The 22,477-nt window shown below is 42.1% G+C and overlaps 1 protein-coding gene across 9 annotated transcripts in view; it reads left to right on the top strand.

Annotated features, from left to right (window-relative positions):
* Positions 1-22,477, top strand: part of dchs2 (dachsous cadherin-related 2) — a 129,027-nt gene that overhangs the window by 45,933 nt on the left and 60,617 nt on the right. For all 9 annotated transcript variants that reach the window (XM_048533831.2, XM_048533797.2, XM_048533839.2 and 6 more), the window contains 4 exons: positions 19,264-19,360; positions 19,850-20,007; positions 20,302-21,142; positions 21,239-21,478. In XM_048533831.2, the coding sequence (XP_048389788.2) occupies positions 19,264-19,360; positions 19,850-20,007; positions 20,302-21,142; positions 21,239-21,478 (1,336 nt within the window). The remainder of the gene's footprint in view (positions 1-19,263; positions 19,361-19,849; positions 20,008-20,301; positions 21,143-21,238; positions 21,479-22,477) is intronic.

The raw sequence follows: 22,477 nt of genomic DNA, 5'->3' as shown, positions 1-22,477 counted from the left end.
TCATCAATGTACCGGAGGAAGAGGTGGGGTTTGGGGCCTGTGTAGGTGCGATCACCTACACAGGCCCCAAACCCCACCTCTTCCTCCGGTACATTGATGACTGTATCGGCGCCGCCTCTTGCTCCCCAGAGGAGCTCGAACAGTTCATCCACTTCACCAACACCTTCCACCCCAACCTTCAGTTCACCTGGGCCATCTCCAGCACATCCCTCACCTTCCTGGACCTCTCAGTCTCCAGCTCAGGCAACCAGCTTGTAACTGATGTCCATTTCAAGCCCACCGACTCCCACAGCTACCTAGAATACACCTCCTCCCACCCACCGTCCTGCAAAAATTCCATCCCCTATTCCCAATTCCTCCGCCTCCGCCGCATCTGCTCCCACGATAAGACATTCCACTCCCGCACATCCCAGATGTCCAACTTCTTTAAGGACCGCAACTTTCCCCCCACGGTGATTGAGAACGCCCTTGACCGCGTCTCCCGCATCTCCCGCGACACATCCCTCACACCCCGCCCCCGCCACAACCGCCCCAAGAGGATCCCCCTCGTTCTCACACACCACCCTACCAACCTCCGGATACAACGCATTATCCTCCGACACTTCCGCCATTTACAATCCGACCCCACCACCCAAGACATTTTTCCATCCCCTCCCCTGTCTGCTTTCCGGAGAGACCACTCTCTCCGTGACTCCCTTGTTCGCTCCACACTGCCCTCCAACCCCACCATACCCGGCACCTTCCCCTGCAACCGCAGGAAATGCTACACTTGTCCCCACACCTCCTCCCTCACCCCCATCCCAGGCCCCAAGATGACATTCCACATTAAGCAGAGGTTCACCTGCACATCTGCCAATGTGGTATACTGCATCCACTGTACCCGGTGCGGCTTCCTCTACATTGGGGAAACCAAGCGGAGGCTTGGGGACCGCTTTGCAGAACACCTCCGCTCAGTTCGTAACAAACAACTGCACCTCCCAGTTGCAAACCATTTCCACTCCCCCTCCCATTCTCTTGATGACATGTCCATCATGGGCCTCCTGCACTGCCACAATGATGCCACCCGAAGGTTGCAGGAACAGCAACTCATATTCCGCCTGGGAACCCTGCAGCCATATGGTATCAATGTGGACTTCACCAGTTTCAAAATCTCCCCTTCCCCCACTGCATCCCTAAACCAGCCCAGTTCATCCCCTCCCCCCACTGCACCACACAACCAGCCCAGCTCTTCCCCCCCACCCACTGCATCCCAAAACCAGTCCAACCTGTCTCTGCCTCCCTAACCGGTTCTTCCTCTCACCCATCCCTTCCTCCCACCCCAAGCCGCACCCCCAGCTACCTACTAACCTCATCCCACCTCCTTGACCTGTCCGTCTTCCCTGGACTGACCTATCCCCTCCCTACCTCCCCACCTACACCCTCTCCACCTATCTTCTTTACTCTCCATCTTCGGTCCGCCTCCCCCTCTCTCCCTATTTATTCCAGTTCCCTCCCCCCATCCCCCTCTCTGATGAAGGGTCTAGGCCCGAAACGTCAGCTTTTGTGCTCCTGAGATGCTGCTTGGCCTGCTGTGTTCATCCAGCCTCACATTTTATTATCTTGGAATCTCCAGCATCTGCAGTTCCCATTATCTCCAAGGATCCAGTCAGTTTTTCGACTGGTTATGATATTTGGGCCTAGCTGTGTTACTAGATTAAATTTGGACTGTATTTCTGAGGCAACATTTGAAACCCAAGGTAATAAAGTGCCCAGTGATGTGACTCTGCAGCACCTGGTGGATTAAGGTTAGTTTGAATGAATGAAGTGTGATAGATAAAATGCTGCTTAATAAGTTGTCTTTACCTGTAGATTTACAGCAACTTCCGGATAATATTCATTATAGTGTTCATGCCATCTCTCAAACTTGATGCTGATTCTTGGTCACTACCATCTTCTATCACTGCCATCACTACCATCCTCAGAAGGAACTGCCTTCTCCCAGTTGTAACATTTATTCCATTGTTGTTTTTCTTGGCATTCATTCTTATGCTAGGGGCAGGTCATGTGGTTCTTCTTGGAATTCACCTTGTGTTGATGAGCTGAGTTGGACACTCCACCGTGTGTGGTCTGACCAGCGTGTCATACAGCTCGGACATTTAATTGTTGCACAGTGGATGGACTGGAATGAAAGGAGCATTGAATCTTTTAGCTTCATGTTTTATTATCTCAACAACACACAATAGCTTTTAGTTTTCCTCCCTGTGCATTTTATATTTGCATTAAATTTCACCTGTGGTAGTCCTGTTGAGCATCTTTGGATGTTTTGTTATGATGTTAAAGCTGTTGTAGCAGTGTAGGTTGTTTGCCTGTGTTTTTGACCAGCTCTTCTTGTAGTTCCCAAGCTGCATATTTCAAATCTAGCCCACTTCCCTATTTTGAAATAATCTTTAAAAATGTCATAATCTGTGTTAAATTTCTGAATCAAAGTCATTAGTCTATTTGCTAGAATTTTTTGCATCTGGTGAAAGAACATGTTGTGCATGCTTTGATGCCCCACAGTGTGTGCATGAATGTAATGAAACTGAAAACTTTTAATGGCAAAGTAACAGAATAATGTTGAGTTACAATAGTAATTTTGTGGGGTTTGTTTGACCGTGAACTGTCAGCATTTACCATTGCTACCATTTGACCATAACTTATGAATTTACCACAGGTGGCTATAAGAGGACCAACTTGTGGAACAAGAGGTGCATTTTACAGTTTAGGATCGAATGTTTAGGTCAGTGAGACCAGTTAAGAACAATTTTTTTCCCAGTTCACTGAAGTAGGAGGCTTTCCTGAACCTGATTCTGGGACATTATTTTGTTCAAGTATTGGTAAGGGATCATTTAGGGAACAATGATCACAGTGAGAGTTGGGATAAGGAGTGACATTTTCAGCATGGCAAACTGTGACTATTGGAATGCCACAGGGATCTGTGCTGGGACAAAAAATATTTATATATTAATGGCTTGAGTGAGCAAAGATGACACACAAATAGTTGGGAAGGCAGATGATGAGGGTGACAGAGCCTGTAGAGAAATATTGACAATGTAAACAAATGGGCAAAGACTTGGCTGTAGAATATTATGTGGAAAAATATGAGGATATGCATTTTAGAAGGAAGAATAGAAGAGCTGAATTTTATTTAAATGGAAAAAGACTGTGGAAAGCAATGGAACAGAGCTTTTGGGAGTCCTTGTCCATGAATCACAGAAAGCTGGCATCTTATTTCAGCAGATAGTAGGCAAGACAAATGGAATGCTAGACTTCAGTTCAAAGGATTTGGAATATGAAAGTAGGGAATTTTGCTAAAACTGTAAAAGTTACTAATCAGACCACAGCTTGAATACAGTGAGCAGTTATTGGCTCCTTCTGAAAGGAAAGATATATACTGATACTGAAGACAGTCAACCAAAGGTGCACTAGGTTGATACTGAGTGTAGACAGATTGTCGTAAGGAGAGATTGAGTAGCTTTGGCCTATACTTATTGGAATATAGAAGACTGGGAACTGACCTGATTGAAACATACAAGATCCTTACAGGACTTGACATGAGAGGTTGTATCCCCTCGTAGCCTGATGGGTAGATGGAGTTTAATTTAGATAAATGTGAAGCGCTGCATTTTCGTAAGGCAACCACAGCAGGATTCTTATACATAATGGTAGGGCCTTAGGGAGTGTTGCCAATCAAAGAACTAGGGGTGCAAGTGTACAATTCCTTGAAAGTAGAGTCGCAGGTAGACACGGTGGAGAAGAAGGAGGTTGGCATGCTTGTCTTCATTGGTCAGTGCATTGATTTTAGGAGTTGGGATGTCATATTGTGGTTGCACACAACATTGATGAGGCCAATTTTAGAATACTGCATTAAATTCTGGATGACCTTCTATAGGGAGGATGTTGTTAAACTCAAAAAGTTACAGAAAAGATTTACAAGGATTTTGCCGATGTTGTCAGGTTCGAGCTATAGAGAGAGGCTGAATAGACTGGGGCTTTTTTTCCCTGGAACACCAGAGGCTGAGGAGTGACCGTAAAGAGGTTTGTAAAATCGTGAGGGGCATGGTTGGGGTGAATAGACAGGAACATTTCCCTTGGCTGCGGGAGTCCAACATTGGAGAGTATAGGTTTAAGGTGAGGATGGAAAGATTTAAAAAGGACGTAAGGGGCAACTTTTTCACACAGAGGGTGACCCTTGTACGGAACAAGCTGCTGGAAGAGGTGGTGGAGGTGGATTCAATTACAAATTTAAAAGGCATCTGGGTGGATATATAAATAGGAAGGGTTTAGGGGAATATGGGCCAAATTCTGGCATGTGGGACTAGGTCAAATTGGGATTTCTGGTTGGCGTGGACGAGTTGGACGAAGGGCCTGTTTCCTTGCTGTATGACTCTATGACAGTCTGTGACTGAGATAGAACCCATATCGAGTGATTCCTAAGCAGAGACAACTGTGCGAGTACCTCTGATATTTTCTTTGGAGACCACTATTTATACACTGGATAGCCACCTTTGTGAAACGGTAGCCCTTTGTAAGTTGTAGAAGAATCTTTCTTTCCTTTACGACTGTACCTTGAGTATTGAGTGCAGTTGTGGTCACCTTTAAGGAAGACTATATTTATCATACAGGGGTGCAGTGGAGGTTCACCAGTCTGGGATGGTAGCGCTGTCCTGTACATAGAGATAAAGGATACAGAGTCTGTATTCTCTGTAGTTTAGAGGAATGAGATGTGATCTCCTATACATGTATGAAAATCTTAAAGGGATAGACAGAGTAGATACAGAAAGGATATTCCCCTTAACTTTGGGGTCTCAAACCAGAGAACACTATCACAGAATAAAAGACCAGCCATTTTGTACTGAAATGAGGAGGAAACTCTTCACTCAGATGGTGACAAATTTTTGGAATCTCTACAATGGGAATTATATAGGATTATGGCTTTGCGGTAACTGATCAACCATGATCTAGAATGCTAAAGCAGACTTGATGATATGAAAGGGCTAATCTAGTTCCTGTGTTTACTTTCTCTTCAGGCTGAGGTTTCCTATGTCCTAACTATGTCTAAGTAACATGAACTTAAGTGCAGCATTAAAAAAAATTTAGGACAATCACTAGATTTCCAGTAATGTTGCAGGCAGAATAACACCCTGAATTTTCATTGGGGTGGTCCAATGCTCCTGCCATGATGGAAGCTGATAAGGGCATGCATGAGCTTTTAGTCACAAACAGATGAGAAGAGGATGGAGGAAGGCTGTTACTGGAGGTGGAAGGAAACAGGCTTTGTGAAGGAGACAATGTGGAGTCAGCTGCCAACAATCTGGACTGATATGAGATAATTGCAGAGTATGAAGTGAGTAGCATGGACTAACGACAGGAGCCTCCAATTATAAATATGTAGCAGGAAATAATTGCAGTTTATCCAAAATAAATCTCATAAAGTAATCTGACAGTATAGAAGCAGTCAAGAAGGCAGGAGAGATCGTTGGAGATTTCAAAGCAGATGCCATATTAAAACCAAAATAACTGCGGATGCTGTAAATCAGGAACAAAAATAAAGTTGCTGGAAAAGCTCAGCAGGTCTGGCAGCATCTGTGAAGATAAAAACAGAGTTAACGTTTTGGGCCCGGTGACCCTTCCTCAGAAAGCAGATACCAGGCTGGTGGATGCCAAGGAGCAGCAGGTAGATAAAGAAGTTGGTCCCAAATGAAATATCTTTGGGGATCCCCAGAGGAACAGTGAAGATATGAAAATCTGGCACGCCTGTTGTTCTGGTGCATGCATGGCATCTGACAGGCTGCTCATGCACCGCGCAAGTATTTCCCATTGCACACATAGAATGGGCAGAGCTTAGCCCTTCTACTGGTGGTCTGTTTGTGTTGTAGAGAATGGTGCAAAAATACTTACAAATATAGAAACTAGGAGCAGGAGTAGATCGTTGAGTCTTTCAAGCCTGGTCCATCACACAGTGGCTGATCCACTGTCTTAACGCCATATTCTTGCTTTCTTTCCATTCCCTTTGATGTCTTTTAATATCTAAAAATATATCAATCTCTTTCTCACATATACTCAGTGACCTGGCCTCTGCAGCCTGCTGTAGGAGTGAATTCCACAGGTTGATCACTCTCTGAGTGAATAAATGTTTTCTGTTCTCAGTCTTAAATGGCCTACCCCTATCTTGAGACTGTGGCCCTTAGTTAGAACCATAGAAATGATACAACACAGAAGGGGGCCATTCAGTCCATGTGTCCACACCGTCCCAAGACACCAGATGCCCTTTCCAATCCCATCTTCCAACACACTGCCCATTGCCTTGCAGTTTATAGCACTTAAGGTGCAGATCCAGGTACTTTTAAGGGAGCTTACGGTTTCTGCTTCCATCACCAACTCAGGCAGCAAATTCCACACACTCACCACCCTCTGTGTAAAAAAATCTTTTTCCTGATGTCCCCTTTAACCCTTCTGCCACTTAACTTGAATCTTTGACCCCTGGTTTTTGAACTGTCTGCCTCGGGAAACAGATGCCTTCTGTCTACTCCATCTGTATTCCTCACAATTTTATATATCTCAATTATGTCACCTTTTAGCCTTCTCTGTTCTGAGGAAAACAACCCAACATCTTCAGTCTGATAGCTACAGTTCTCCAGCCCTGGAAACAATCTAGTAAATCTTCTCTGCACTTCCTCCAGAGCAATTACGTCCTTCCTGTTATGTGGTGATCAGAACTGCACACAGTATTCTAGTTGTAGTCTCACCAGTGTCTTATATGTTTTCATCATTATATCTCCACTTCTGTATTCTGTATCTTTGCCAATGAAGGAAAGCATTTCACATGCCTCCTTTACAACCTTATCTGCCACCTTTAGAGACCTGTGTACTTTCATGCCAAGGTGTCTCACTTCATTGACTCCTCTCTGTATCTTCCTCTGTTTACCGTATATTCCCTAAATGTGTTACCTCTTGCTTATCAGAGTTGAACTTTATCTGCCAATTTCCTGCCCACTCAGCAACCCATCTATATAATTTTGGAGCCTACGGCATGGCCAATTTTTGTCGTCTGCAGATTTACAAATTGTTTCTACCCCGACCCCCCACGTTCATGTTCAAATCGTTAACTTATAGAATGAAGAGCAGGGATCCCAACACTGAGCCCTGAGGAACGTCACTTGAAACACCTTTCGATTCGCAAGGACAGCCATCCACCATTACCCTTTGTTTCCTGTTACTAATCCAACTTTGGATCCAATTTGACATGTTAAACTGTGTCCCATGGACTTGTACTTTTTTAACCAGTTTGCTATGCGGGTTCTTGTTAGATGACTAAAATCCAAATGGACAACATCCACTGCGCCACTCTCATCAATCCTACTTGTCACTTCCTCAAAGACTTCAATCAAATTTGTAAGGTATGACCTTCTAGACTCCCAACCAGAAAATATGTCCTCCCTATATCTAGTCTGTGTACACCTGTTAGAATTTTGTGTCAGTCACATCTCCTCCCATTCTTCTAATCTCTAGTGAATACATGCTCAGTTGAACTAACCTCTCCTCATAGGACAGCCTTTCTATCCTCAATATCAGTGTTGTGAACCTTTGCTGCACTTCGTCTGTGGCAAATGTATCCTTTCTTAGGTCGGGAGCCCAAAACTGCAACAATACTCCAGGTATGGTAAGGTCCTGCATAATTGCAGTAAGACATCCCTACTTCTAAACTCAAATCCTGTCGCAATGAAGGCTGACATACTATTTGCTTTTCTAATTGTTAGCAGCAGCTGCCTGTGAATTTTTAGGAGGAAGCAAGGTGGTTTCAGGGTAATCTAGACAAGTTGAGTGCCTGGGCAGACACATGGCAGATGCAGTATACTGTAGAAAAGTAAGAAGTTGTCCACTTTTTTATGAAAAATAGAAAGCCAAAGTATTTCGTAAGAGCATAAATAATAGGAAATAGAGGCAGCACAGCGGCACATGGTTATTACTGCTGCCTCACAGTGCCAGGGACCTGGGTTTGATTCCAGCCTTGGGTGACAGTCTGTGGTGAAGTTTGCACATTCTTGCTGAGTCTGCATTTGTTTTCTACAGGCGCTCCAGTTTCCTCCCACAGCCCAAAGATGTGCTGGTTATGTGGATTGGTCAAGGTAAATTTCCCTGTCGTGTTCAGACAAGGTGGTTAACAGTAGTAAAGTATGGGTTTATACGGTCAGGGTGGGATGCTGTTTAGAGGGTTAGACATGATGGGCCAAACGGCCTCTATGTGCATGTAGGGATTCTATGAGGAGCTGGCAATTCAGCCCCTCAAGTCTGCTCCACCAGTCAATACGATCATGATCTTATCTTGGCCTCAACTCCACTTTCCTGCCTGCTGTCCATAACCCTTCAACTAATTAAAAATCAGTCTATCTTCCTCTCAAATTTACTCAGTGTCCCAACTTCCAAGTTGGTGGCCTATAACCCCAGTGGAGTTCCACAGGGCTCAGTGCTGGAACCACAAATATTTGTATTGTATATTAATGACTCGGAGGAAGGAATTGAATGTACTGTACCCAAATTTGCAGATGACATTCAACTAGGTGGAAAGGCAGGTTATGTGATGGATATGAACAGTTTAGAGAGAGATGTTTGTAGATTAAGGAAGTGGGTTAAAAGTTGAAAAATGAAGTATAATGTAGGAAAATGTGATGTGCTTTCTATTTGACACTTTGTATTAACCTGATGTTCTCCTTTCGAAGCTAACATTCACACAGCCACAAAGCCATTTGTCACTTATTGAGCTGACTGAATAAACTCTGTTGTGTGGTGTCGATTGCTTTGTCAGAATCTTCAGTTGACATATCTTCAGTTTTGATCTGCGCCTGTTTGTTGTGCATTCCAGAACATTCAGGGTGGAATACACTTTTATCACTGATAGTTGAGCAGCTATAGCTCAGTTTTGTCATTTTGCTACTGTATGTAGAACATCTGCCAGTTCTGCTTCAGATCACTTTTTATTTCAGCGAGACCTAGGAAAGGAAAAGTTGCATCTGTAGTGTTTTACCCAGCATTCCAACTTACTTATTTGATCTTTTTCAATTTCTTTAAGTTGCGTACAGCAGCTTTCACAACTCAGAACATTCCTGTCTCTGTTTGACAGTAGCTGTTTTCTTTTTATACAGTTCTTCAACACCCAATCTCACCCCCACTTCTGACACCAGGGCTGAATTTTATGTTTTTTTTGCCTGAGTTGTGTCAAGTTTTGTTTTTGGCAGCTTTGTCATTACAGGACTTACCAAGCTATTTTGCTATTTCTAATCAAACTTCTCTCAATAATTGCCTACCCTACTCTGGTGGCATCTGTCACATCTAACTTCTGCTCTGTTTTACCATGCATCCTTCCTTCAAATCTTCACTCAGCAGACAACTGCCTAAGGACCAGCATCCTTTGTGCCCGTGGTATCTTTGAAAGGCTACCATGCACCTGGACAAGCATTGGTAATTAAACATTGTGCCTCACTGGTAGTATAATGTCACAACAAACACAAAACCACGCTGCTCATGACACATAGCCAGCATAGATGTCACTTCCTCTCTCTTAGTCGCTGTTTAATAACTAGGCCATGCAGTCTACTTCTCTAGCTACATCCTACCTAAACACCTTCTAAATTAGAATTGCCCTATCCCCAGAATCCACTGCATCTTGTCATTGCCTAGGAGGGAAACATCAATTTGTGATAAAACCATTGGACAAATTCAAACATAAATGTCACCTTTTATTACAGAATGCAAAAGGGAACAAAAACAAAACCAACAGAAACTGAACATAGCCCCTGCAATGCAAAGCAGTTTTAAGAATCGCCCCCAACAAATGGAACACAATGATTGTATGTTGCACCAAGTTCTCTTCTGTTGGAAGCAGATGGTGTAATGGTCATCACACCTAGGTTATGAATTGTCAGTGTCAGCTTCCTTTACCTTTAATGCCCCCCTCAACTTCTTTAGGAGATTATTCCTGTTCCCAAGTTCCTCAGTATCCAGAATGTCACCTTATTACCTGCTGCAGTTGTGCAGAGTATACAGCGCCAGGAAGATGCAGCATGCTCTGGTTGAACCATACTGGAGGGCCCCCAGACTGATCCACATAGTAGAAACATATGGAGTTGTTGGTTGGTTTGCCAAGTTGACTGGTTTTCATGCAAACATTTCATCTCCCTTCTAGGTGACATTGTCAGTGCTGTGTAGCCTTTGTTGAAGTGCTGTTGTTCTGCCCCACTCTGAATTTAAATGGTGGGCAGTCTTGTTTCTGGTTTTGTACGGTGGTGGAATGTAGATAGGGGTTTATTTCAATGTGTTCGTTAATTGCACTGGTTGTTGAAAACCAGGCCTCCAGAAATTCTCATACTTGTCTTTGTTTTGCTTGCCCTAGTCCTGTAACTTTGTCCCAATTAAACTGATTAAACAGAATGTATTGAAATGAGGGAGACTTGGTCTTGCCATTTTGCTGCGAGTCGGTGTTCCTATATCCTTGCGGCGAGTCTCCTGCCCGTCTGTCCTATGTAGTGTTTCTCAAAGATGAAAGACCTCATACCCACAATAAGCAGGACAAATGTGATATACAAAATACCATGCAGCAACTGTGGAAAACACTACATAGGACAGAAAGGCAAGATAAAGACAAGCATGAGAATTCCCAGAAGCCTGGTTTTCAACCATCGATACAATTAACAAACATGTTGAATAGACCCCCATGTGCATACCACAATGGAATGAAATTGGAAACAAGACTGCCCACCATGACAGACTGAACTATATAAATTCAAATTGGGACGGAATAACAGCACTTCAACGGAGGCTACACAGCACTGGTATCACCTAGAAGGGAGATGAAAAATTTGCATGAAAACCGGTTAGCTTGGTGAACCAACCAACAACTCCAACCGCAATCTGAGCTACAGATCTTCGTTAAAATATTAAGTAGAAACAGATCTTCAGTAGCTCTGTTCTGTACCATAGCCCTGGTTGAGGCATGTACAGCATTGTTTTTGCACTGTGCATCAGTCATTGGAGCTGTGCAATCATGTCATCAGTCATGGTTGCAGTGAGTAGCCATTGTTTCCCCAGTAACCAGCCTTGTAAAACATCATACCCTTAAATGTGTTAGAGAATGATCAGGAACGGTGTTCACACACACCTCCAGGAAGTGGTTCTGGCGACCACAGATTACCTGACATTAATCAAATGGAATCCCTTTCTGTTGATGAACTCCACAATGTTGTGATAAAACCCTTTCAGGGCCATGTGAATAGCACCTGGGGAAGCACAGCTATGTTTCTGAATCCAACTGCCCAGCTGCAGCACTGACTTCATCTTGGGGGAGCAAAATGAACCTGTGTGATCTTGTCTAGATAGCATTAGTTATTGTCTTGATGCATTTGTGGGTGCACAACTGAAAGATCCCATGCAGATCAGCTGTTGTTCCCTGTAAGAAGGCAGTCACATTGAAATTTAATGCTGCAGTGACCTCACAGCCACCAAGGGGGAATGGTTCCCACTCCTGCAGCCCTTAGGACTTGCTGCAGCATTTGTGTACAAGTTGTGCAAAACCTGCATTGACACTGCATGCCACTTGTGGCCAGGAAATGGACTGTGGGTTGTAAAATATCTGTGAGCCCTGAGCAGTCCATTTTTCTTAAGTGACCGTATAGTGCATTCTCTCCCTGAGCTTAGGTGCAGTTCTTCGTTCATGGAGGTCTGCTGCTCCTGCTCGAATTCCTGTTCCTTCTGCATCTGCCTTCATCTTCTGAGGTAAGCAGCCACAATAACCAGTGTGCAGCCAGAAGAAGGGCCCACCACTCAGTGGAAAGAACCTAAATTGGATAATAAAAGTAGTGGAAGAGTTTCTTAAACCTCAGAACAGTCATTGGTGGTAAACCCTGCGGATTAGGGATTAGCACATCTCACACAGTCAGATATGCTGGACATGGATAATGATGGAAATGTCTTCCTCGGATATCCATGTTCCACCTCAGTATATGCAGTAGTCTGTTGAAGGTGCTGCACTGGTTGTGTGATCACCGTATATCAGTGCCAATGAGCTGCCTGCAGCACAATTAACAATCGTGCCCCCCCAACCTCCAGCCCTGCATCCATATGAGCCATTGAACCTGACATTGCATTCACCATTTATAGCCATCACATTTACATGACTAAGGAGGTCTATACCTTGTCTGCTCCACACAGGACCTTTTGAAGTTGTGGTAATAGTGGTTTGTCTTATTTCAGCACTAGCTTTGACACCATTATTATTGATTATTTCAACTTCATTAAAATGCCCAGGTTTAATTTGTAAGCACCAATGATGTGCCTGATCAATTCTGGCCAACATCTAACTCCTTTCATGTGAAATGGGTGATGTGATGATTGCAAATCCAACGTGGCTACGCTTTGCAAGTGGTAGCTTCATATTTTAATCTTGACAATGTACTGGAGCCCAACAAACGTGAACCCCATACAATTAGCCATGAAACTGACATTTGCTCTGCTCACCCTGGGCTCTGTTACAACCATTATTTAGCAGGACTTTGCCTGTAGAGGAGAGAAAGTGATGGCAGATAATATAGATTGTGCTGGACACCAGCAGCACTGGGCACAATCTGATCACCAGCTACATCTCTGTACCTCTACCACCCCTATAACTTCATGCTATCCCTGACAACTAATTCTTGTCTGTCATGTCAATGAAGAGATCCACCATGTTGAACTTTTTCTGCAACTGTCCTCACTGCCCTGAACCCCAGTATTATACCTTATACCTAAACCTCCCAAAATCTTCACAAATATCAGTGGACAGGTACCCAGGATGGTATTCACGCTTGCCCTGTTACTGATTCCAATGAGCAACTCCTAGTCATGACTGACCAGACCCCTAACAATTGTTTTCCTAACTCCACAAGAAATGATACACAATTCCCCTGACTGCATGTGCTGGCCCTACAGGACTAACTTCTGAACACTCTACCCCCGCAACTGTACTGGGACAGATTCTTGGACTGTGGGCATTCCAAATTGACCACTGACTATGACAGAGCCCTGGACTTTGTGCAAACTGTACCCTTGACCCATACCCCCTTGGCTTGATTGAGGGCTATCCACCACCAGTTTCTGACACGTCTGAGTGTGCTGTTCATCATAATATTCTCCACTAACCTCCCCAACAACAACACAATACTAACAAGCATTTCATACATATATAGTTTGAAGACCCCCTTTGAATGGCAGTGATGACCAACCTTTGGCTCTGGCTGAAGTTCCAATAGGCTAACAGATATTGGAAGACAAGGCATGGATGTTGCACTCACACAAAATGACCGAAAGTCGTGAGGGAAAATAAGGAGCTCGGAGATGGCTGGTCCATTCTGTCAGTTGGGTGCCCGTCTGTGTATGCAAAATGCCCCTACTTTCAACTTGTGAGTTCTAGTTGCCAGTGTATCTTGCAATGCATTTCTGTGCCTCAAAAATGCTAGTATGTCTGAGAAATGCAGTAATAGTTGAGATGGTTTGGCAGACGGTGGTTGCCACTGGACACAGATGATTGTTGTGTACAACTGTTACCAGTGATTCTTCCTACTGCAGTTGTGCTTACTGTCCAAGCTGGAAGTGGATGGAGCAAGTGGCAAGCTGAATCCACCCACTATACATATTTGTCTCCTTGTTGTCTTGTTGTCAAGCTTCTTTGGTCCGTTCTATATGATGGAAGTATGAATATTAATGAGGTGAAATTATGGTGTTGAAATGGCATTTAATAAATATTAGTCCCCATCAATTAGCATCACATTGCTGCCTGGTGAGAATCTGACCACACAACTTGTGAAAAACATATAAGATAAAGTAAGATGATCTGAACAGCGAGATAACATTACAGTACTCATCATCTGATTCGGCAGTATATCTGGCTAAAGTCACATTCACTCACCCCTGTAAAATTCTGTCATGTGTTTCAATCTGTCAAGAAAACAATTTGATGTACCTTTATTGAAACTTGCCATAAGATGACCCTCTCAGTCCCTCATTGGTAGACGGCACATGATTACAGCAAGCTAGGAGGTACATTGGTCCAGATTGCATTTCTGTTCCAAAGACATAGTAAAACCAGTGCACCATATTGAGATAGAGGGCTCTTCATTCCATACCTGAGCCCACTTTGAACTATCTAGGTATTTAAGCTCATGAAAGCACTCTAGAGCAAAGTGAGAGTAAACTCTATTAAACTGTTACAGTCACTGAACACTTGATGTAAGAGAAGCACAAAAAATTAATAATGGTGCAACATAGTTGAATTAGAATATCCCTGATAGCAACACAGCTAAATTTCAAGCAATCAGAGTAGTAACTGAAAAAGTAGTTTGAAATGTCAAGTATACTGCCAACATAGTCCTTCCACAAAGTAAATGTTATTCCATATATGTTACCAACACTCTGCTTTTCATTTAAGTTGTTTGTTCCTGCAACCTGTCCATTTAATGTTTATTTTCTCATTGGTGTCTCCAGTTTAATTTCTTTAGTCTCCAGTTTAATGCACTGATGAAATATTCAATTTTCATTATTCAGGCTCATTCATTTATTATCTGACTTCAATGAACTATGCTCTAATTTTGACTGTGGTTTGACATGCAAATTAACTTTCTAGTTTGAAATTGCTACTTAAATCTAGGATAGACATTTTTAAATGATAGGAGGAGTAACTGATAGTACAGGATGACATATAGACAATGAAAGTAAAAATCTTGGCACAGAGATACAGGAAATAGGATCGGTGTGTGTGAAATGTAGAAATAACAAGGTTCAGAAAACCAAGAGAACTGCGGATGCTGTAAATCAGGAACAAAAACAAAGTTTCTGGAAAAGCTCAGCAGGTTTGGCAGCGTCTGTGAAGCAAAAAACAGTTAACATTTTGGGCCTGGTGACCTTTCCTCAGAATTCTCGTTCAGAGATCATGTAGTGCAACAAAAGATTGACAATGCTTGTCTAGTCTTTGAAAGGTAGCGCAGGTACAAGAGCTGTCTGTTATTTTCCAGAAGTGGCTAATTTTTCTGGAAAAGGTGGAGCTGGAACCAGACATGAAGGACACCACAGGGGCAGGGTAAATAGTCAGTGATGTGAGTTTAGCAAGATATGGCAAGAAAACCCAAGAGGCCTCATGGTGAAAAACGACTCAGAAACCCAATGCAACTTGCACTTAGCCGAACGACAATAATGTTGAGCCCCTTGTGATTTTCCTAAATTCTGTAAAATTAACCTCAATGTTTGTAAGTTGGCAAGTGTAACAGCCCAATAAAGAGGAAGAACGAAGATGTGTAACTACATGCCAGTTAGTCTGACATCTGTTGTCAAGAAAATGCAGGAATCTATTTAGAAAGCCAACGTGGTTTCATGAAGGGGGAATTGTGTTTGGCAAATTTCTTGGTGTTCCTTGACAATGTAGCTAGTAGGGTGGCATTTCCAGTACAACTACAGCACCGGCATCTACCAACAATCTTAAAAATTACCTAGGTGTGTCTTGTACACGAAAAGCAGCTCAAATCCAACCCAGCCAATTCCTGTCCCATCAGAGACAAAAACAAAAGTTGCTGGAAAAGCTCAGCAGATCTGGTAGCATCTGTGAAGAGAAATCGAAGTTAACATTTCGGGTCCAGTGACCCTTTCTCAGAACTGTGTTGTGAGGAAAGGTCACCACACCTGAAACGATAACTTCTGATTTCTCTTCACAGATGCTGCCAGATCTCCTGAGCTTCTCCAGTAACTTCTGTTTCTGATATACAGCATCTGCAGGTTTTCCAGTTTTTACCCTACCCCATCAGTCCATTCTCTTTCATCAGTAAAGTGATGGAATGTGTGATCAACAGTGCTATCAAACAGCACCTGCTCAGTGATGGCCAGTTTGGATTCCGCCAGAGCCACTCAGCTCCTGACTCCATTACAGCCTTGGTTCAAACATGGACAAAAGAGCTGAATTCCAGAGGTGAGATGAGAGTGACAGCCCTGGACATCAAGACTTCATTTGGTCACATTGGTGACAATGAGGTAGTGGTGGTATATTTCCAAGTCAGGATGTTGAGTAATTCGGAGGAGAACTTACAGTTGGTTGTGTTCCCATGTAACTGCTGGCCTTATTCTCCTAGATGGTAGTGGTCGTGGATTTAGAAAGCACTGTCTAAGGAGCCTTGGTGAATTTCTGCAGTGCATCTTGTAGACAGTACACGCTGCTGCTGCTGAGCATCAGAGGTGAAGGGAGTGAATGTTTGTAGATGAGGTGCCAATTAAGCAGGATGCTTTGTCCTGGATCATGTTAAGCTTCTTGACTATTGTTGGAGCTGCACTTATTCAGGCAAGTGGTGAGTATTCCATCACACTCCTGACTTGTGCTTTGTAGATGGTGGACAGGCTTTGGGAAGTCAGGATGTGAATTACTTGCTACAGTATTCCTAGCCTCTGCCCTGCTGTTGTAGCTACTGTATTGATATGTTTCATCCAGTGAGTTTCTGGTGAATGATAGCCACCAGGATATTGATGGAGGAGGATTTAGTGATGCCAATGCCCAATTGAATGTCAAGGACAGATGGGTAGATTGTCTGTTACTAGATATAGTCATTGCCTGGCATTTGTGTAGCATGAATGTTACTTGCCACTTGACAGTCCAAGATGAATATTGGTGTTTTTGTATGTGGACTGCTTCAGTATTGAGGACAAATGGTGTTGAACAATGTGCAATTATTGGCGAACATCCCGCTTCTGATCTTATGTTGGAGGGAAGATGCTTGGGCCTAGGACACTGTCTTAGAAACTCTTGCAGACCTGTCCTGGAGCTGAGTTAACTGACCTCCAACAACCACAGCCATCTTCCTATATTCCAGGTACAACATGTTGGCATATAGATACAGGAAGCATTTTGGAAGGCACAGTGCATGTTCACCTGTATTGCAATAGCATTGAAGTACAAAAATAATAAAGTCTTACAATTGTATAGAGTTTTGATAAGATCACATGTGGAGCACTGTTTTGAACTTCAATTCTAAGGGAAAATATATTTGTCTTGGCCACCTATAACTAAGGAACGTACAAGATCAAGATCATGCAAAGACTAAAACACATCAATCTCCCCTGCATTCAACCTAAACTGTGGACCTTGTGTGTAGACGACACAGTTGTAATTATTAACACAACAAATTAGAAGAGACTCACCACCTCATCAACAGCGTATTTGCAGGGATTAAACTCATTTGGGAAGAAGAAAACAACAATCAGCTTCCGTTTCTAGATGTTAAAGTTGAGCGTATAAAGAGTGGGGAGTTCCAAACTTCAGTTTATAGAAAAGCAACCCACACTGATCAAATCCTCAACTCCCACAGCAGCCACCCCAATGCCCACAAACAAAGCTGCATGAGGGACACTATTTAAATGTGCCAAGACACACTTACACAGGAAAGAGGAAGAGCTATAAACAGATAACCTTGCAACTTCGTCTGCAGATGCTTACTAAACAGACAACAACGGGAGGATACAGTATGCCATAACACACTGGCTACACTGCCATACATCAAGAATATACTGGAACTGACAACAAGACTCCTAAGATCACTGGGAGTCATGGGTAGTTCACAAGCCCGCAGCCACTCTACGACGAACACTTAAGAATTAAAAACCCCAATCCCACAACATGCAGAACCAACATGGTTTATAAAATACCATGCAATGACTGCCACAAACATTACACCGGACAGACAGGAAGGAAACTAGCCATCAGAATACATGAACGTCAACTAGCAGCAAAATGGCACCATGAACTCTCCTTAATATCAGAGCTCAGACAGTGAAGGTTATCAGTTTAACTGGGACAACGTAACCATAGTAGCCCAGGCCAGATTCCTAGGGGCATGGTTCACCATCCATAATTCAATCAACAAACACATAGCTTTGGACCCTGTGTACAAACCCGTACAGATCTAAACTGGAAATGACACTTGTCACCATAACGGACCAAAATTCCAAGCGGAGTAGAATAACATCGCTTCATCGGAGGCTCCACTGATGATGTCTCCTAGTATGGTGACAAAATGTCTGAACGAGAACAAGCCAGCTCGGCAAGCAAGTCAACAACCTCAACTTACAAGATTCCAAAAGGGCTTGGTGGTGTAGATACTAAAGTTTGCTTCCCTAAGCTGGAAATCTAGAACACAGGCATAGACTCAGGATGAGGAATCAATCATTTAGGACTGCAATGAGAAGAAATTTCTTCATCCAGATGGTTATGACACCTTGGATTTCCCTACCCTAAGGAGTTGTGAATTCACCAACATTGAGTATATTCAAGACTGAGACAGACAATTCCTTGATATCTCAAGGAATCAAAAGTTATGAGAGGGACATGAGAAAATGGCATTGAGGCAGAAAATTATCCATAATCGTATTAAAAGGCACAGCTGACTCAAAGGGTTGGATGATGTACTCCTTTATCTTATATTTTTATGTTTGAACATAAATAATTTCTGAGTGGTTGTTTCTCAATAGTATCTCTCTACTCCCAGGAAAGCAGCTAGGTGGTTGATAAATATGTTCCTTTGCTTTACACAAGAGATGTGCTTTCTGAAGTCAGGTACCTTGGATCTGTTACCTGTTGAACTCAAGCTCTCTGATGAAGGGTCTAGGCCCGAAACGTCAGCTTTTGTGCTCCTGAGATGCTGCTTGGCCTGCTGTGTTCATCCAGCCTCATATTTTATTATCTTGAACTCAAGTACTGACTGATTCTTGGCTGGTCAGTAGCACCTGATGTAAAAGAATCAGTATCGTAGAGAAAGGTTCTTCAAGCAATGTGTCCACACCTTTCCCAGCTAGTCCATATGATCATGAACAGTGTGTGCTTGTTGGATAGAACATTGAAATGTTTTTACCTTCTATTAAAAAAAAGCTGTTGCCGCCAGTAGTAATTTCCCTTAGACAGTGCCCTAGGCCAGTAGTGAAGTGGGGGGAATAGGAACAGTTCAGCAATTTCTGGAGGATGATAACTCATAGTATGTGTCAGTTACTTCTCAAATTGCTGGAATTTTGTATGTCTTAATAATAACATTGTTGATAAATGTATCTTTATTATGCAGCAATTTCTCAGCTTTTTCAGACCCATGATGTACTATTTATATTTAGCATTGCTGAATATTTTCTACTGTGCAAGTAAATGCTCGTGTAATATAATGTATGAATCATATATTTGTATATTTATTGAAATGGCAGGTTTTGGTAGCTCAACCTGAAGGCACATTTTTGACTACGTTAATTGCTAAGGATCCAGATGTTGGAAAAAATGGTACTGTTTCTTTTTCCATATTAGGTAAGAAAGTTTGAGAAAATGATCTTGTATGGTTAATTTGTATTGTATTTTGCTTATTTTTATTGCAAGTGAACTAATTTTAACAAATTAATAGCAGATATTGCATTGGCGTTTCAGTGTTATTGGTTATCATTTTATATGTACATTTTGTATTCAAGCTGCAATATGATTTTTTTTGTTACATACCTTGTCTGCAAATTTTAGCATCCTTTTGAAATCTTAACCATGAATATTATGCATTAATAAAATTGTACAATCAACTTCTAAGAACTGAATCGTATAAATGAGAATAGAGGCATACCAATCTGTCCATCACCAAGACATCAAGATCAAATAACAGTAAAGTGATTTCTGTTGAGGAAAATTCCTAAGAAATGCTTTGATATTTGAGAACCTCACTCAATTTTATTTGTTGACATCAGTAATGAAGTATGTGAATGAATAGACAAGTTTTTTTTAAGTTCTTACTTTAATGCTTTTTAATTGCAGAAGATTATTCACAAAGCTTCAAAATTGATGCCAAAACTGGAGAACTGACAACTGCCAGGGTTTTCATGAACAATCATGCATCACATCATAAAATTGTAGTGATGGCAAGTGATGCAGGAAGCCCTCCTCTTCAACAGATTGCAGAAGTTAACATACAGGTACAGGAATTCAAAGGCTGGGTATTATATGAAATAAATTTTAATTTGTTGTTAGGTGGAAACAACATTTTCTGCTTCGGTACTCTGGGAAGTGTGCCTCATTTCTGTTGCATTTCATGGCAAACTAAGTTTTCCAGGAAAGGTTTTGAGAATTATGCAATATGTATGAAAGGTTTTGTGATGAAAGTTGATGACTAAAAATGTAAAACCTCTGCACTTACTTAAGTGCATAAAATAAGAATTACTCTATGAGAATCAGAATAAATTAATCTGTTTTGTTTGACCTTTTCTCAGGTTATCCCTAGAGTCATTGAAAAACAGACAATTCACAATAATCAAAGGTATTTTGCCATACCTGAAGGTTTAAGACCTGGAAAAGTTGTGGGTTCCGTCAGTTCCTATGATCGTCATTTGCTGACCAGCCAGAAAGTACATTACTACATTGATGAAGATGATGACCACTTTCCATTTGAAGTTGACAGTATGACAGGAGAATTGTACCAAAGCCAAGAACTAGACTATGAAGAAGTTTCTCATTATTTGCTAAAGGTTATAGAAGAAGATAATTGGCACATCCCTTCAAAGAATGTTTCTATTTTTGTCAGTATTAAAATAGAAGACCAAAATGATCATTCACCATGGTTTAAAGATGATGTTGTTGTGATTGGAATTCCAGAAAATCTTCAAGTCGGTTCTCTTGTTCACATATTTAATGCAATAGACGATGATGGAAATGGGCCAAATAGTGATCTCCAATATTCTGTTATGTCCTGGAGTTCCATGGAAAATCCTTTTTACATAGATCCTAATCAAGGATGCTTAAATACAATACTGCCAGTTGACCATGAAATGAGCAAAAAATTTTTTATAACAATAACAGCAATGGATCAAGCATTTGATATAAATGAACGCAAGGTAGGCTCGGTGACAGCGCAGATTATTGTCTTGGATGTGAATGATAACAAACCTGTATTTTTATCAGAAAATGTTTCCTATGTAATGGAAGATGAGGAAGTAGGATATCTGGTCCATCATATTATTGCATTTGATGCAGATTCAGGTGAAAGTAGAAGAATTTCGTATGCTATCACCTCGGGGAATGAAGACAACACTTTCAAACTTGATGAATCATCAGGTATTAAAACTAGTTTGTCATTGAATTTTGCTGAACTATGGTATGTGACAACAGAGGTAAAGAAAACTTCTGTTTTTTTCCTGTGTATTTTAATAGGTGTGCTGACATTGGTGTCCCATCTGGACCATGAAATGCAAAAATCCTATACCCTCACAATTTCAGGATCAGACAATGGACTTCCGGTTCAGTCCTCAACGCAGATTCTGACGGTGGTTGTTGTTGACATCAATGATGAAGCACCGAAGTTCCAAGAATCTGTCTATGATGTTGGAATCCCTGAAAATCTTAATGTGGGAACATATGTTGTTAAGGTTGAAGCTTTTGATGGAGATTCAGGTAAATGTCACTTCTGGTTAATCTAGTTTTATTCTTTTTCTTGTTTAGCTACAGAGCAATTAAACCTAAATAAAAATAGCAAATCATTTTAGGGCAATATGGCAAGGTAAGCGGTAACAAGCATTAAGCCGTAACTTTATAGAGACTGTGGTCTTTTTATTCAACTTCATGGACTATCATTTATGTTTTATTACTCTGATTAAATTATTTGTCATTTTAAAAGGGGAAGTAGTGGTGCAGTAATGATGTCACTAGACCAGTGATCTGGAACTCCTGGGTGATGTTCCGGGAACATGAGTTTGAAGCTCACCAGAACTCAGTAAAAATTTGAAATTAGTGAAGGCCATCAACCACAGTCAACTGTTGTAAAAGCCCATCTGGTTCAGTAATATTTTTAGGGAAGGAAATCAGTCATCCCTATCAGGCCTAGCCTACATGTGACTCCAGACCCACAACACTGCATTTGATGTGTTAATTGTAATATGGACAATTAGGATTGGTCAATAACAATAAAGTTGACACAGCCCTACTGGACCCGAGTGCTGGTCGCTCAGAAGACAGAGATGACTGATAGTAATTTAATCTGAGGGTCATCATACCTTGGGCAAGGGGAGAGGTCAAGAAGGAGAGTCCTTCATAGTAACCTCAGCCAGTGCTGAAATTGAACCTACACTGTCGGTGTCATTCTGCATTGCACCCAACTTTCAGGACAACTGAGCTAAATGACTCCCAAGGTAAAGTCAACACAGTCCTACTGGACTCTCAAGTTACTCTCTCATTCGAGAGGGAGGACTGGTGGTCATTTAACCTGAAGGTCTCATCATCTTAGGTGACAGGAAAGGTTGAGAAGGAGAGTCCTTCATGGTAACCTTAGACTTTGCAGGAATTGAACACACGCTGTTAGTGTCGCGTTGCATCAAATACCAGCAATCCAGCCAATTGAACTAACCTGATCCCCCAGATGGGCAATCAATGCTGGTTTATTCAGTGAGGCCCACA

The sequence above is a fragment of the Stegostoma tigrinum genome, chromosome 1 (genome assembly GCF_030684315.1).
Source record: "Stegostoma tigrinum isolate sSteTig4 chromosome 1, sSteTig4.hap1, whole genome shotgun sequence".
Lineage (NCBI taxonomy): Eukaryota > Metazoa > Chordata > Chondrichthyes > Orectolobiformes > Stegostomatidae > Stegostoma > Stegostoma tigrinum.
The sequence above is the reverse complement of the archived record's forward strand: the minus strand, read 5'-3'. Positions and strand labels throughout refer to the sequence as shown.